Source organism: Labeo rohita, chromosome 17 (assembly GCF_022985175.1).
Source record: "Labeo rohita strain BAU-BD-2019 chromosome 17, IGBB_LRoh.1.0, whole genome shotgun sequence".
NCBI classification, from domain to species: domain Eukaryota; kingdom Metazoa; phylum Chordata; class Actinopteri; order Cypriniformes; family Cyprinidae; genus Labeo; species Labeo rohita.
Genome location: NC_066885.1, coordinates 11,021,577 through 11,040,111, shown reverse-complemented (window position 1 = coordinate 11,040,111; position 18,535 = coordinate 11,021,577). Strand labels below are relative to the sequence as shown.

Genomic DNA, 18,535 nt, shown 5'->3' with positions numbered 1-18,535 from the left:
AAGCCTGAACGGCCCAGGAGAATGTGCAAACGCTGGGAGGAACCTGCGCTAACCTGGTAATCCCATCCTGTCCACTGCTTTCTACACCCGCCCCATTGTTTGCGGCGCCAATCCACTTTTGCCAAAGCGGCTTTAGAGGGAGAAATACAGGGACTGCCATCTAGGCCTGCTTAGACCCAGCCTGAGGGGCTTACAATACGCTCTCGTCCCCGGCATCTCCCCCGCTTTACAAATTCAAATCTTCATGGAGACTAGTTCACAAAACAAACACTGTCAGTTTGATGGAGCCTCTGTAACGATATGCAAAAGGCGAGCTGGGAAGGTGCTCAGTTTTACTGAATAGCGCCGCAGCTTTCAAACCTGCAGGAGGAGGACAGGGCTAAACAAATGAAGATAAAACGCCACAAAATACCACCATATACGTATTTGGTTTTCAGAAGTGGCTTCAACTCTACAATCTTAAGAGGATTTAAAAGCTGCTGGTTACCTTGAATAATTCCGCACGAGCCGTGCTGGAGAAATCTGTGTGCTGTGTACATCTCTGCTGACAATAAAAGAAACGGAAAAATAAATAAAACAAAGGCCAGCATGAGGGCGAAAGCCACCAGCGTGTGCGCACAGCCTTGCCAGCGCTCACAGTCCAAATTAGTGACAAGTTTATTCCCTGCCTGTGGTCGGGAGAGACTAAAATCCCGCCATACGACAGCCACAAAGTGGCACAGGGACTGTTTGATGTCTTCATGTGGGATATAGTAACCTCTTAAAGCTTGTACGCAGTCCAGAGCACACAAGATTACGCTCTCACAATTACAGTAGGAGGGAATTGTTTACTTCTTTACAGATCGCTGGGAAGTCTGTCAGTCCCTCGTCTGTGACAAAAACCGATAAACTGCAAATTATTTGGGGGTGAACTGAGGCAGCAAAAGGGATGCTGAACTCAAATTTAAAATATAAGGAAGTAGAATTAAAATGCACTGAAATATATAGATTTTTTAAAAACATTGGCTAATATATGTTAATATTTTTATTATATTTAAAAATTTAAATCTGAATTTTTAATTATTTTAATTACAGTTCAGTACATTTCTTTTCCTGTCCAATTCAACTTTCTGTGGGGTGTAGCCGATTCAATTCAAAATCCATCAAATTTGGTTTCTAAATTATTAATATGTGACCCTGGACCACAAAACCAGTCATAAGGTAAAAAAGCTTTCCATTGATGTACGGTTTGTTAGGACAGGACAATATATGGCCAAGATACAACTATTTGAAAATCTGGAATCTGAGGGTGCAAAAGCAAAAATCAAAATATTGAGAAAAGTTCTTAGCTATGCATATTACTAATCAAAAATTAAGTTTTGATATATTTATGGTAGGACAACTCACTTAATGATACAATCTTTACTTAGTATCTTAATGATTTTTGGCATAAAAGAAAAATCGATCATTTTGACCCACTGATATTGCTGAAAATACACCCATGCTACTTAAGACTTGTTTTGTGGTCCAGGGTCACATATATGATTTTCTAAATACTTTTTTTATTCAATGCTTAAAGAAATTACTTGCTCTGATGTTTAAGGTCTCATCTGATGCATGTAATATGAGCAGGATGATTGACTGGCTATGATTACGCTGCCCTTGAGGCTATAGCAGCGTTGTAAGTTTCTCTCGGCCATTATCACAACACTGATGGCACACATGGCAGCGTTTAGAAAGCGCCAGGCTTCAGGTATGCCAGAGCCGTCACACACTCTGTGCATTGCAGCATAGCGCTCATATGCTGAGCGTCTGTTGGCTCAAAACACATCTCTTTGTTTTGGAACCAGCCCCAGAATCCTCATGCTGGTAAAAGTTGTGTTTAATTCTGTCGCTATATCAAAATGACAAGGAGACCACCGGTTTCTGAAAAAGAAAAGGAGAGAAAGAAACTCACATATACACTTCTCAGTCTTGCTAGCAAGGGGCATTTGCTCACAAACACACACAAGCAGACACACACACACACACAGTGTCGTGTGATGCCTTTGCCAAACCACAAGCGAGGGGCCAAAATTCCATAGGCAAATGCTTGAACCCAGCAGGGCTCTGACAAAGGGAAAAGAAAAATCAGTGGAAAGGTAACGTTAGTGAAAAGTGTACAAATTGACATGCTTAAATTAAGGCAAATCCCTAAGGAATGAATAAATAGAGCTCATTTCAAAGTTAAAATACACGTGCACACAAGCATTTAGAAACATTTCATCAGGTTTGCAAGGAGGAAAAAGATCACACAAGCCGACGCTAAGTAAACCAAGAAAAGAAAGCGAAACGTAAACACGTTACTTAATTGCATACTAGCAATAAGACGGATTAAACCAATCAGGTGTGAGACTACAAAGGGGGGGGAAGGAGGAAGAAAACGGGAAGATCTGGAACAAAATGAAAATTAAGAAGGTAAACGATCCTATTTTTGGTTCTATTCTTCCAACGTCCTCCATTCAGATGGTAAAGACACCAAAGCCCTCTATTGCCGAGAACAGTCGTCTTGTTTAGAAATAAATAGGCCAAACAATAGATTTGAAATGCCTGTCTGCGGTTGAGGGGCTGTTTTCTTCTGCTTGCTTTATGACGTTTCATTACATAGAAAGCCGTTTAAATGACTGCTCTTTTTCTTAGACCAATTACAGGAGATATCTGAGACAACAGCAAGAGAGCGATGCAATAAAGAGACCCGCACATACACACAAATGTGCCATCTCCTCTTTCTCTCCGGTACATCCGACGCCATCTCCTCCTGACCCCCCCCTAAAACACAAATACGCAAACACACACTTACTCACACACACACACAAATCCCCACATCCACAAGCGCCACCGCCACCAATCACAGCCCTGACGCCAGGACATCAATTCTCGCAAGTCGCAGAAAATTACCATGCATGAATGCAAAAAAGCCTGATCAGGAGTAATTAACACGGCTTCATATGCAAATTTTATTAATGCAGAACTACAAAGTCATTATGCAAATGCAACTTTCGTCAAGCCTCTTGACAAATATTCAGAGCTCCAGCCAAAGAACAGGTTTTTCTCTCTCTCCCTCGCTCTCGGTCTCTCTCTCTCTTTCTCTCTCTCAGACTCTGTACTTTTTTTCCAAGGCACAGAGAATGTATAACAAGTATGTTAAGTTATTTCGAACTTGGGAAATCTTTTTTTTATATTCTTATGGAAGTTTAAATCTTAGCAGTAAGGCGATGATGGCCAGGCATCCGCAATTAAAAAGCTGGCTCTTGGTAATGACTGTTTGGCTTTGGAGCGAGGTAATGAACCTGTAATTCTGGGGGAAGCGTGGGGGGGGGGGGATGCGGATATGAATATGCATGAGGCTCACTGCCTTTGATGATTAAAGAAAATTTTAATATTTAAATGAGTGCATGCAAAGTGATTAACTGAAAAAAGCAACGAGGCAAAAATCTGAAAAGGATTTCAAGATGCTGAGAAGAACATGGATGCAGCTTTCCTTTTTTATGGTCTATTAATGACTAAAACTGTTTTCTCTCGTTCTTTCACTCTCTCTCTCTCTCGTTTTCGGCTTCTCACTCCTCCTGGCTTTTCCTGTTCTTGCCGCTGCTGGACACGACCCAAATGCAAGGATTTGGAAGGCATTTCAAAAGCTAAGTAAAGGTAGCACTTTCCTGAATTTTGAAGTAGTGGATTAAACACACAGGAGGGAAGAAATTAAAGTCTGGTTCACCAAAGGGAACGGCTTTAGCGGCACGTAAGGCCGTGTCATAACTACCGAGGATGGTTCGACATGAGGGCCAAGTAATCAACCGCCGATTAACAGAGATATTGCTAAAACCAGACAGTCTACTTTACATGACGGCCAGGAAACTAATAGCTCTAAATATAGAAATCGAATTGATTCTGCAAGCTTGATTACATGCCGCGGTGATGTAAAAAATGCAAATGATTTCAAATGTAACTGCTTAGCACGCTAAATCAGTAAACAAACTATTAATGCAAATTTGAATGTTAATCTTAAGTGTTAATGTAGTCCAGGAAAACATGACATCTAAAAAAACTCACATTCATGCCACATTCAAAGTATTTGCTACATTATATTATATGTCTGAATTCAGCTAATGGCTAATGTAATAGGGCTAATGTAATAAAAATGGGAAAACCAGACAAAAGTGGGCAATTATCACTTCAAAACGTCCGCTTGGTACGACTTCAGGCTTTATTGAAACAACTGAAAGGGAATAAAACAAGAAGACCAGCTAGATAACCGCATCTGAGGCAACATATTAAATCAAACACACATCTATCTGTGCACACTGATTGAGGCATAGCCTCTGCACCAGGGCAGACCGTCCTCCTGCCAAGCCTTTGTGAATCTTAATTGAAAAAATGGCATGTGTGTCATATTATGGAAGCATGTTTTCGATATCTCTGCGCCTGTGTTGTGTCATTATTTATTGAAGAGCCCTCCCAGTGTATATGTTGATTCTGAGAGAGGGACATGTACTCTCGATTGAGATGTTCTGCACAGCGAGGGAGGATCCAAATATCTGTTTATTCTGGACTGTGCGTGTTCATCTCTGCTGGGCAGAAAATCGAAAAATATACCATCTTCTGAAGCAATCAAAATTCAGTCTGCTTAATAACAATGTTAAACATCTAATGGGCAGCGCATGTTCTCTCAATTCCCCTCTGTAAATATTGAATTTAGACATTACATCAGAGAAAACGTTAACTGTACGTACAAGTCGATGAAATCTACCTAGTCAACCGAATGCCTAATAACAAACAAAGATGAAATCTATATAAATGCTAACATTCAAAAGTAAGCACATCCTGCAGAGTTACAGAGCTGGCAAACCATACTGGCACCACACCACTGCAAGTGAAACTCAGAAACAAATCTTTCTGGGCAGAACCTCAAAAATAGGTAGGAAGTGAGGGCACGTAACAGGAACCGGCTGGCCGGGGCTCAGTATCACCGAAGCCAGGACCGGATCGTTCTCCAGAGCATTAAAAGCTCTGAGATCAGAGATACACCACAGTCTCACTATTGAGAGACAATAAGCACATTTTATCACTCAGAAATAAAAAATGAATTACACTGCAAATATTTTACAGTGCGCTACATAAATAGAATGTAAGCTATTTGCATTTTTGAATAGTTAAAGATGCACCCAGTATTTTTTTTTTTTATGTTGTACTGTAAGTTTTTTGAAATGTGCACAGTCAGCCATGATTCTTTTTACTCTGTGAGCAAAAGTGTCTATTAAAATAATGTAATAATGTGCTCGGATTTACAGTTGAGGTTAAAAGTTTACATACACCTTGCAGAATCTGCAAAATGTTAATTATTTTACTAAAATAAAAGGGATCATACAAAATGCGTGTTATTTATTTATTTCATGATATTATTTCACACAAAAGATGTTTACATACAGTCCACACTAGAAAATAATAGTTGAATTTATAAAAATGACCCATTCAAAAGTTTACATACACTTGATTATTAATACTGTGTTGTTACCTCAATGATCCACTGCTGTTTTTTTGTTTTGTTTATTTTCATGAGTCCCTTGTTTGTTCTAAACAATTAAACTGCCTGCTGTTCTTCAGAAAAATCTTTCAGGTCCCACAAATTCTTTTGGTTTTTCAACATTTTTTTGTATTTGAACCCTTTCCAACAATGACTGTATGATTTTGAGATACATCTTTTAAAAGGACAACTGAGGGACTCATATGCAACTATCACAGAAGGTTCAAACGCTCACTGATGCTTCAGAAGGAAAAATGAAAAGTCATTTTTTTCTTATTTTGCCTAAATATCATATTTTTTTCATTTAGTACTGCTCTTCAGAAGCTACAGATGATACTTATGTTTTTTCCAGAAGACAAAATAAGTTAAATTTACCATGATCTTTAAATTCAAAAAGTTTTCACCCCATGGCTCTTTTCCCTCTGGCGCATCAGGGGGCATTTGAACTTTCTGTAATAGTTGCATGTGAGTCCCTCAGTTGTCCTTAGTGTGAAAAGATGGATCTCAAAATCATACAGTCATTGTTGGAAAGGGTTCAAATTTTCAACACAAAATTGCTGAAAAACCAAAGGATTTTTCTGAAGAACAGCGGGCAGTTTAACTGTTCAGAACAAACAAGGGACTCATGAACAACTATCACTAAACAAAAAACCACAGTGGACCATTCAGGTAACAACAAAGAAGCTTAAGAAACAAGCTTATATAAACTATTGAACAGGGTCATTTTTATAAATTCAGCTATTATATTCTCTTGTGGGCTAGATGTAAACACCTTTTATGTGAAATGCTATTCAGGTCAGTACTAAATAAAAAAAATAATAACATGCATTTTGTACAGTATGATCCCTCTTATTTTGGTAAAATAATTAACATTTTGCAGATCCTGCAAGGTGTATGTAAACTTTTGACTTTAACTGTAGCAGGCCATGTGATCTCAACATGGCGACCCCCATGAGGCGAACCTTAAAATATATTTTATTATTCCATACTACTCGAAATTTTACATTCAAGCACTGTTCATTCCTTTACTCTTTAAAATTTTAAATGAAGCTGAAAAACAGACTAAGAGCACATTTAATTACCATTCACAATGAATCTATGACCATCAAATATGCTGATACTGAGGGTGTCAGGCCCTGAACATCAAGCGTTTTGGCTCCTGATGAATCGATTTGCATAACACCTACAAACGGTTCTGGCGTTAGACTCGAGACGGCATTAATGGCAGGTGTGGGCTCCGAAGCGACAGAAGCCCAGCGGTGTGATCACTCTCAAGGAGAGGCAGGGTGAGAGAGGAAAGTGTTTGAGGTAAATTTCTTTATAAATATAGCATGTCTCATGAAATATTCACCACGACGATCTGGTGAGCCAAGGGTCAGAAATAACTCCCCCTGTCGCAGCACTTGTTAGACGTGTAAAGCTGTGTGAGTGTGCTTGGATGGTGTGAGTGGGGAGAGAGATCGAGAGAGAGAGAGAGAGTGAAACGTTGACAGAAACAGGGGCCCATCATGGAAAAAGACATGTCCACCATCTCACCACTTGGCCAACTGGCGTTCCTATGGTGATAGAATGCGAGCTAACTGATGCAGCCTGCTGAGATGTTTAAGATTGAGCACTAATGCAATTGAATGGCATTTTATAGTCAGCTTTTAATAACAATAATATATTTATATGTATATTCCTTACTCAATACTGATGCTCTTTAAAACTTCAATTAACTGCTTTACATGCATTAATATTTAAACATTTAAGACTTTTTGGTAAACTTTAGATTTTAAAATTTTGAAAAAAAAAAAAAATATATATATATATATATATAAATAAAATAGCAGATAGAATGTTTAGCATTCACACTGTAACAGCAAAGATAGTTTATTTGCATACCGAATTCCAATTAGTCTTCCTTCTTATCCCTATTTGCATACTGAAATGTGATTAGCCTAAATATAACTAAACATACCTAAAACATTTTTACATGCCTTCTTATATGTGACCCTGGACCACAAAACCAGTCTTAAGTAGCACGGGTATATTTGTGGCAGTAACCAAAAATACACTGTATGGGTCAAAATGATACATTTTTCTTTTATGCCAAAAATCATTAGAATATTAAGTAAAGATCATGTTCTGTAAAGATATTTTGTACATTTTCTACCATAAATATAACAAAACATAATTTTTGATTAGTAATATGCATTGCTAAGAACTTTATTTGGACAACTTTAAAAGCGATTTTCTCAATATTTTGATTTTTTTTGCACCTTCAGATTTTCAAATAGTGTATCTCGGCTAAATATTGTCTAACAAACCATATATACATATAGAAATCTCAATTTCAAAAAAATTGCCCCTTATGTAATATAATACACCTAAATAATATGACTAAAGAATATAAAACAAAACTGAGGTAAATCATGATTTTAGTAAACAAATTCCCTGATGCTCAAAAAAAGTCATGTTAACACAGTACTGCAACCAAATATATCTTTACAAATCAAAACCCTTAAGGAAATGTTTGCTTCCTATTTGTCACTCTTATTTGCATAGTGATATTTAAGCCAACCTCAAATGCAACATTGGTTTGGAATGGTAGATGGCTGCATCACCACACATGCACACCAAGAGAAGCTTGATTACAGCCAGCACCAAACACTCTGAGAAATAAGCCTTTATTTACGCTCTTTATTTACACCACATCTGATTCGGTTTTCTTGAAACACTAAAACACAACCATCCCTGTTGGATGCTGTGGAACACAAACAAACAGATGACAAACAGAGCTTGACACAATCTTCTTTGCTTCCACCATCGCACATGCATATTTAAAACGTACAAATTTTGCATCTGATCACTTATATGTTATAAAGTCAGCGACTGAGAATTCAAAAGCATGTTTTAATAAGAAACTCACATTTCCTGAAGAATTCAGATTATCCCAGCTGCACTTGGACACGAACGTGTGTTGATTTGACCACCAAAAACACCTATTCTAAGATGTTATGCATAATGTTATCTCATAATCCTTTTGTTTCAGGTTCATGAGATCATATTAAATTACTGCTCTTTAATTAAAGCATCCTCACAGCGAACATTTTCAGCACAATGCACCTCGGTTCATAGCACCTCTATCTGAGATCTATAATTAAATAACAAGTACCATTAAATGCCTGGCCAGCTTCAGCAGGCTAAGCCATCTAGATGCATTAAGGGGTGGTAAATGTCTTATTTATTTGTTTATTTATGTATGTATTTCACATATGGACTGTTTAATGGTGCACACTGGCAAGAGCCAGCTATGTCGGCCATCTCAGGGCCCTATTTTTCACCGTTTTAACCTAGCTGCGTGACACGAGAGGGGCTCTAGTGGCTCGCGCACGCAAACCGAGCCCTACTGATGCCCCCAGCAGCAGCTCCTATCGCCTGAGGGTATGCAGAATGTCATATTTTATTTAATTAGGGCTATTAAATATAATTAAATTCCGCTGAAACTTAAGACGGCTAAGTGGCAATACAATACGGTGCCGAGCGAGCCTGTGTCCTGCTGATATTTATGTGAGAAATATTGAATTCAACCCTCAAGTGGTTCCTCTTCAATGGCTGTCCCGTATTGTCATAGATAACGTTGACTTTTTCATACACACTAATAAAGAAAAAGCCACTGGGAGAATTATCGCTAAAAGCAATTTCAGTAATCAGAATACTTTATCACGAGGTCTGATTATAGGGTTTCCGGAGCAAAGCACACAATGTTTAGTTATCATCGCCGAGTCTCTCGAGAACACTTACGTATGTGTGACTTAATGAAGTTGCCGTTTAGCACCTTCACTCAGCCAAAAACCAAGAATCACTTGGATGATTTTCTTCCTAAAGGCCCGTAATATACGCAAGATATGAGCCGTGATATTGGGAACGTTAACTTCAGGCCTGAAATGATGCTCTTCCTGTTGGACTACCGGTGAATCACATGTGAGCGGGCTGATGTGATGGAGGCTGACGTGTGGGAATGAAGCGGTGGAGTTTAAGACCTGTCACAACATTGCTCGTGTGTCAAGGTTACTCGGACGGTTTAATGAAAAGATGAAAGCGCACTCTGGCCTTAAAAAAAAGCAGGGAATTTTTACGAAAAATAACGCTGGTGTGATTAGAGTTGGCTTTTGGAATCATATTGATGGATCCAGAAGTGGTCTTCCTCATCAACATCACTCTCTCTCTCTCTCTCCCGCATTCTCATTCTTTCTCTCATTTCTCCACTTGAAGCTGGCAGATGGATATATTATAGAAGAAAAAAAACAAATTCATGAAAAATGATCTGCGCTTTGCCGAGCAAGAGCACCACTGCTATTTTCAAGGCGGAGTGGCTGAGTGTTTTTTTGCGTGTCATTTTCTGTTTCACGTCGAGAACAAATGGAACGGGAAAGGTTTAGCATAAAAGAATACTTTAACCTGCTGGGAGGCAATTATGAATACAAGGCAGCCTGTGAGTGTTTAGCCGCATGCTCAAGCTGACATTCAAGCGTCTTAATCACTTTCAGAGGATGTTTCATCTGCCGTTATATTCTTCTCTGCGAACTGCCTCCCTCTCCAGCCCTGAATTAATGAAAGGTGTAAAATTTACTCGTGCTAACTGCAATATGATTTACAAAGGCAAATGTTCACCTCTCATGTGCCATTTGTCAAATTCTGAAGTTTAAATGAGATTAAAACTTCTTTTCTGCGTGGATCTTTTCACAAACGGGAGTCGAAATAAAGAGAGATCTAGTCATTTTATATGGCATCGACTGAAATAGCATTAATTGGATAATCGAATTATCTACCACACTTTTTTTTAAACATTTGCACTAATAGTAACATAAACAGTGGCCACTGTCCTTTTTATCCTTCATTTAGAACAAGAGAATTTTGTCAAGAACAAAAACTGATTATATTTAAAAGTCATTTACAAAATTTCAGAGACGCATCACAACTGCCGTTTCAATAATTACGTATGTGTTTGTGTGTGTGCACAAAAACTTTTTTTATAACCTCTGACCTAAAGGTTTTTTTGTGTGTGTGTGTGTGTGTGTGTGTGGTTAGCAAAGTAAGCGTTTACCAACCAGTCTTTAAAAAGGAAACATCTATGATGAACTGTAGTGGAACAGTTTGCACGTAACTGTGTGGACGCTTGCATCATATTTCACAAGTGACGCCAACACTCTCTCGGTGCGAGCAGCCAGCCAGTCAGTCAGTCTGGGAGTGAAGTCTGCCTGCATCATGTGAGGTACTGAGTAATTTAGCAGCGGCCTCATTATTACAGACATTTAAATACACGAGGCATTGTGGTGGCACGGAATAAATTGTCTCCGATGCCGCGGGTAACTTTGGCAAATAAGGATTGCGAGGCATTAAAAAACGACGTTATTAAAAACCGAGGCAGTGTCATAAGCCGCTCCCCTGCGTTTCCCCCCGGTAACTTTGTCCAACCTAGAATATTATTTTATGAGACCCATTTCCCAAGATCCCTCCGGGTTCTTTGTGAAGGACTCGACTGCGCTGTTTTGTAAGATAACTGGGAGAGTTCTCTCCCTACAGCTGGACTAAACTAAACTGCCTCTTTACCCCTATTCAATAGGAAACTCACTCTTTTAATCCTACTCTATTTCTTTCTTTCTCTCCTCTCCTCTCTCTCTCCCTCTTTTTTTTTTGAGCATTTGAATTTTAATGAGCTTTTCACCTTTTAAGCAGATGGCTCAGGCTGGATTTCTCCATGAAAGTAGGGTGAGTTCTCTGTCACGTCTTGCACAATTTGTTTCAACTACCAGAGTCCTTCAGGGGGGTTTTAGGGCTTTGAGTCAGTAATGTGATGTTTCACTTTGCACGGCGTAGGCTCCCCTAATGAAATCAGCTGAAGGAAAAACAATCTCTCTTGAGGCTCGCAGATGAGCGGTATCACAATCACTACAGGACGCCCAGAGTCCTACCGAGGTAAATGAGTGCGTGTCTCCCTTTGTCTGCAACTCTGCAGGCTCTAAGTGTACGTTTGTGCACATCGGTATTAGAAAACACGCTGGCGCGAGACAACGTGCGAGTTCATTAGCGTCAGCTTCGTACGCCTGCTCGAAACTTTTCTTGAGAGAGTTTGACCTACCTGCCAGGCCACTTTCTTGCTTGGGGCAAATTCCTTTTGGGGGCGTCAACAGTCTCTCGTCCTCTTCTTCAGGTGTCACCTGGATTCCAATTTCGACCGGTTCCACCACTTTCCTCAGCTCTGCGCGGGGCGGCGAGGGGCTATTGCGGTCCGCCATCTTGTCGTAGCAACCGTGGCTGGTCGTCAGACCCTGACATTGCTTTTTCTTGTGCTCGATGAAGAGCAGAATGTCCCCCAGTGGGAAGGTTAGTTGGCATTGGCCACAGGTGAGGAGGTCGTGGTCGCCCAGGCCCGGAGGCAGAGGCCCAGACATGCTGGGATCCAGCAGCGGGTGAGGGTGCGAGTGGAGATCAGCCACGGCCAGCCCCGCATCCACATGCTCAGCTTCCGCTATGGAGGCAAAAGAAACAAAGTGTTTTGAGACAAGAGGGAATTCTTAATAAACGCTCCATCTGTGCACAAATCAGCAGTGCGTATTAGTCTAAACAAATTTTAAAAAAAGATTTAAACTTAATAACCTCTCGGTTACATATGTAACCCTTGTTCCGTGAAGGAGGGAATGGAAACATCACATCGGTGACTGACGGATTGCCGTTGAAAGTGACTGACTGATAGGGAATGTCTCGGTTACGTATGTAACCCTCGTTCCCTGAAGGAGGGAACAGAGACGTCACATCGGTGACCGATGGATTGGGATCCCAATGATGTCGAAAATGACCGACTGATAGGGAACTTGAAATGAGCTTTATTTCTGCTGATGTAGCCAAAGTCATGTGGGTGGGGAAAAGTATTATCCAATAATATCACAGAATGATGTACTTAACCCGATTTCACAATCCAGTCAGATCCTGATAATTTAAAAGTCCCGCCCAGTGTTGGGGAAAGTTACTTAAAAGTAATGTATTACAATATTGTGTTACTCCCTAAAAAACTAACCAATTACGTTACTACTTTTTATGGAAAGTAATGTGTTGCATTCTTTTGTGTTACTTTCTAAATATGGGCAGGGCTTGTTTGTTTTACTATAAAAAATTCTATTTTTGGCAAATGTAAAAGCCTTTTAACACCAAAAGCCTCAGGCTGAAGGAAAAGTAAATCTACGTCTGTACAGTAGAATGCAGAAGATGAAAGTTTAACACCTTTCATCAATAAAAAAAAACAAATTTTACTTTATCTAGAGTAATTTTTGCTTATTAATATGGTTAAATTGGATCATCGAAGGTCAGCAGTAAAGACATTGGTGAATAAACCAGGAATAAATACAAAAGAGATATCTGTATTATTTAACGTTTAATTATTGCGGTTTGCATCATATTCTAAGTTGCATTTAACTGTTTTTTACATGTTCACATTTATTCTAAAACTAAAGTAACACTAAAGTAACATCTTACTCCCCTTTCTCTCAACATGGGGACAAGAGAGCTTTTAATTAATAAATAGAAAAAAAGAACGTAACTTGCGTTACTTATTTAAAAAAGTAGCTCTGACATTGTAACGGTAATGTGTTACTTTACTAGTTACTTAAAAAAGTAATCTGATTACATACCTCACGTTACTTGTAATGCGTTACCCCCAACACTCATCCCGCCCTAGATTATTTTCCACATAATATTCTGTTTCACTCTGAAATATGTCACTTCATGCATTTAGATTCATTCAGATACATCAGTATGGGAATTTAAAATAAAATACTAGCTTTTTAGGTGAGTTATATTGTTATTTAATAACATTAAAACTAAATAAAACAAAATTTTTGTTCCAGTTTCACTTTGAAATATGTAATTTCATGCAAATTAAACGCACTTACAAATATTTACCTCACGTTGTATCTATCTACTTCTTTAACCTGTTGTCTTTTATGGAAAAAATAATGGATTTCAAATATATCAGAATAGACTTTTTTAAACTAACCCTAATACTCACAATCCAATCCTAACCTGATAAACAAAATCAAGCCTCACTCTAAATTATTTAATGCTTAATATTCTGTTTCACTCAGAAATACACTAGTTATGGAAATTAAATGCATTAACAAATGTTGATTCATCTTTAACTCATAATTTTCCACTGTATTTACATCAATCCATGCATCCCTATCCGCCTCCACACACTAATTCAGAAAAAAAAAAAAATGACTGAAACACATCAGTGAGGGAAATTGAAATAAAATTCAAATGGTGTGGAACTTGGGACGTAATCACACATTTTCTACGAGTTCAGGGTCAGGTCATTTAGCATTTCGTTATTTGGCAGCTTGTTAAAATAAAGGAAATGAATGTTGGGGCCCATTTATGCGTTCACCTACGTCCCATGACAGTCCCACTAAACTTGGAGAGCAGAAAATAAAGGCCGACTTAAATTTAATCATCCCAGCGGCCACACACGAGGCACCTCGCTCTAGTTCGGCGTGTTCTGTCCTGTAACCAGCCAACTCTTGATAAACATCCATATGTGAGGCCGAGACCCAACAGCAAGGCACTGTTATTAATATACAATACAGTACTTGTGAGGTTGAGAATGAGACCGCCAGACCGTCTGAAGGGAGAAGAAAGAAAAAAAAAAAAAAGACAGGAGGGAGGGCTCCGTTTTTGGCTGTGAGAGATATTTGCACAGCCATGAGAGCAAGAGGCCCTGCAGATCTTCTGGTTGATTCTGTCACCTAGATAAACAGTGCGGAGCGGCGGGCGCTCAAACCACAGAGTACGCCGGACAACCTGGGTCCCTCTGCCTCCATTTTGAAATTTCAGCCTCACCTTTCAGCACGCGGCCACAATCGGCCCTTTGTAGCCCAACGCCGAGTGCAAGAGCAGTTTTATCAAAGACAGTAGAGGCCCTTGACAAAGCCCCCTCGGGACCCCCTGACAGACAGCTCTGTTGATGTTACATTTGACAGCTTATCCTTGCGCCATACTAATCATAAGATCTAGACAAACACCTCTCTGACTGCCACTTTACACTCTTCAGCTTCCTGTCACTGCTTTCATGCTCTCTCTACTCAACACGCTGCATGATTTGGGTGAAAGCAGGAAAAAAAGAAGAAAAACACTACCATAGCAACACTTAGAGCCACACAGCGAGCAGGTGCGGATTTTTGAAGTGCACATAAATCTGGGAGGAGAATGAAGGGAGGAATTCTCAAATTGTCAGCCTAAAGGACAAATGTGGGACGTTTTTAAAGAAGAAACAACCCTGTGGAACAACCCATGAAGCACAAATTAAAATTCATTTATAAATTAATTTTTAAACACGGCCTGTGCACTTTTCACCAATATGAGGCCTTGCAGAAACGCCATGAGAAGAGACAGACGGCGATAGAGACAAAGATGGAGGAACGGACCACTCTGCTCACACAACACAGGTAGCCCTGTTTACATCTCCCAGAGGAACTGGCTAACCACTAATTTTCGATGATAAATTACGAGCAGCCTGCGCATCCATCTGCAATTTGTCCACGGTCCAAATTATGAATGCGGACAGATTTGTAACGTCAAGCTCAGAATGCAGCTTTGAAAACGAAACCACTAAACCCCCTCTTATCTTTATTTCAGACGATACGCATTACATTAGAAGAACTTTAGATGTGCATCCTGTTATACAACAGCATCTAAAGACTTTGCGATCATACTTCGAAAGCATTTCAGTTAAATAAAGCATTACAAAATATATATATTACATCTGCACACACGGCAGTGTTTTTAGATTTACCACTATAATCAAGGAAATGACTGAAGATGACTAAGGTAGTTGAACCCCCTCAAATCCAGCAACACCCCCCCCAACTCAGACATATAGGAGAGGAGTACAGACCCCCTTCGGGCAGTATCAGGCCATCTGTGCATTAGATTAGTCTGCATGTAAATAAAGAAAAGAAAGGCATATGCAATACACTGCATTAAAAATGTAACTGTGGTTACACAGTGACTTACTTAATAATTTTATTGAAACTCTCATATTTATTTTGAACCACAGGCACCTTTTTGGATATATACCACAAAACCAGTCATAAGTCATAAAGGTATATTGGTAGCAGTAGCCAACAATACATTGTATGGGTCAAAATGATAAATTTTCCTTTTATGCCAAAAATCAGTAGGATATTAAGTATCCATGAAGATATTTTGTACATTTCCTACTGTAAATATATCACTACATTTTTGATTAGTAATATGCATTGCTAAGAACTTTGATTTGGACAACTTTAAAGGCGATTTTCTCAATATTTTAATTTTTTGCACCCTCAGATTCCAGATTTTCAAATATTTCAAATCTCAATTTTAAAAAAAACGACCCTCATAACTGGTTTTGTGGTCCAAGGTCACATATTGGTATTAAGAATAAAAGACACAAGTATTAAAATAATTAAAATAAATATTAAAATATATGATTATTTTAAGGAATTACATTAGTTTTAGAGGTATCAAACGATTAATCACGGTTAATCACATACGAAATAAAAGTTTGAGTTTGCCTAATATATGTGTGTGTACTGTGTGTATGTATATATAAATACAAACACATTCATGTATATATTTAAGAAGTATTTATTATAGTTATAATTTTTATATATAATTTATATTATATATAAATAAAAATATTTTGTTTATAAATTACGTATTTCTCTTAAATATGTACATTAATATGTGTGCACTTATATTTATATTTTGTATGTGATTAATTGCGATTAATCGTTTGACAGCCCTAATTAGTGTATAAACAGAAGTAATAAGAGAAAATTTGCTGTTATAATATGAAGTCTAAGACCAATAATTAAGATGTTTATTTTTTATATATATATTTTTATTATATTATTTTATTTTTTATTTGAGAAATGAGAAGCTTTGGTCAGGCAGCTACATATCCAATGTCACAAGTTACTTAAAATTCTTAAAAAAAAAAAATCTTAATTTTACATAATTTTCTTTATATATATATATATATATATATATATAATATATATATATATACATACACACACACACACACACACACACACACACAAATATGCTTTAAATAAATCATTTTAAATGTGAGGACTTTGTGACTCTACTTTCTCTCTCGCTGGGGAAGGTGTCTAAAACCAAAACTGTTTTACATATATCTGTAACTGTACTTGCACCTGTGAGCACATGCACAAAAAAAGCATATGCATTTGAACAAATAAATGAAGATTGCTTGCAGGCATGTACATGAGCAATATGCATGCATGTTTGTGTGTCACGCATTTGTGCATCCTGGGAAGCTGCACCAACAGAGATGCGCACACACACACACACACACACATACATGCATACACAAACAAACACTACTACAGGAAGAGGTAATTTTCAACTGATTTACAAGTTCAGAAAGACAACATGAACCACAGTGCATATTTGTAATAGACTATGAACAGCTATAACAGGTAATAAGCTACACAATAAAATAAAACCAAGAAGTTATAAGCCGTTATAAGCTGCGTAACACAAGGTGAGAGTGAGATTGCAGCCTCTCAGTACTGTGGGAGAGAATTTGAGGTGCGCTAGTGGAAAGCGTTAGTTTAATGTGTCATAGGTCTAGCACAGACCTGAATCAAAGTGACAGCTGGAGAAAAAACCCAGAGTGGTAAAGAACGTGCGCAGCTGAAATTTTCTCTCTCCCTCTGTCCCCTCTTTTGCTCTGTCTGTGCCAACCACAGGAAACACGCTGCTTGCAAGCAACGCCGCTAGTACGCACTTCAAAAGAAGGGACCCCCGTACGCACAAACACACACACACACCAGGTGTTGTAATCATGTAAACATACGGCAGGGTCTTGAACGTGCCTATAGAGTCTGAACTAATCCATAGGCGAGTTAAACACTTCAAGATGTCAATTATTCACCCTCATGTCAATCAAAACCTGTATGACGTTTTCATGTAAAATGTCTAAGCAGATTTTTATTCAGTAGGATAAAAAAGAACAGTGACTGTAAAGCAAAATTCATCTATGAAAAGAGCAGCTTAGACATTCTTCCAAACATCTTCTTTTGCTTTTCTCCTAAAAAAAAAAAAGAGTCATACAGGCTTGGAAAGACAAGAGGATAAATAAGTGACAGAACTTTCATTTTTAGCAGATCTATTCCTTTAAATAACTCTCTGGAAGGTATGAGATTGAACCACGCAGGCCCGATCCGACGGTGTACGTTTCCTGCTCTAGGCAAACAGGTGAGAGTCTGCAATTCCTCACAGTCACACACACTCACACTCTCACACACTCTCTCATCCACCAGCGATAACAATGCTGTCACCAAGGTAACATTACAGCTCATGATTTTCTCTGATCCCTCAACAAATACTCCATATAATTCTATCAGGGCCACCGAAATGTCAAATGTTATTTGTCTTTATCAAGCACTCTCTGGCAGCCGGAGAGAAAGACAGTGAGGGACAGTGGAAGTAAGAAAGCCTGAAAAATATTTATAGGTGGCTAAAAAAGGATGATTTGAAATGAAATCTCAACTTTGGATAAAAATGCACGCTTACTATTATATCTCAGTTTTACAGTTGAATGGAAAAAAGCGCAATAAATAGAAAACATTTTTCACGAACATGATACCTCAACATGGTAATATTAAAAATAAGCCTCATTAACCTAAGAAAGCTAAGACTCTGTATGAGTCAGAATGAACACTAATGGGATTTCAGTAAAACACAAAACTAAAAAAAGCTTTGCTTCCTAAAACAAACGCATCACAGGGCACAGTTTTGGATTTATCCTTTTCCATTTTGGATTTACGCACCATTGTTCAGGGCCCTCTGACTCATACTTACGGAGTCTTTTTGTTTGTGGGGAACCAAATTGCTGTTGACAGGTATTTGGCTGATCACGGTACAGTCTGGCTTTCCCTCCAAAAC

The 18,535-nt window shown here is 38.5% G+C and overlaps 1 protein-coding gene across 3 annotated transcripts in view; it reads right to left on the bottom strand.

Annotated features, from left to right (window-relative positions):
• bcl11ba (BCL11 transcription factor B a) overlaps nucleotides 1-18,535 on the bottom strand; it is a 50,018-nt gene that overhangs the window by 22,894 nt on the left and 8,589 nt on the right. For all 3 annotated transcript variants that reach the window (XM_051133502.1, XM_051133501.1, XM_051133499.1), the window contains one exon: nucleotides 11,664-12,053. In XM_051133502.1, coding sequence (XP_050989459.1) covers nucleotides 11,664-12,053 — 390 coding nt within the window. The remainder of the gene's footprint in view (nucleotides 1-11,663; nucleotides 12,054-18,535) is intronic.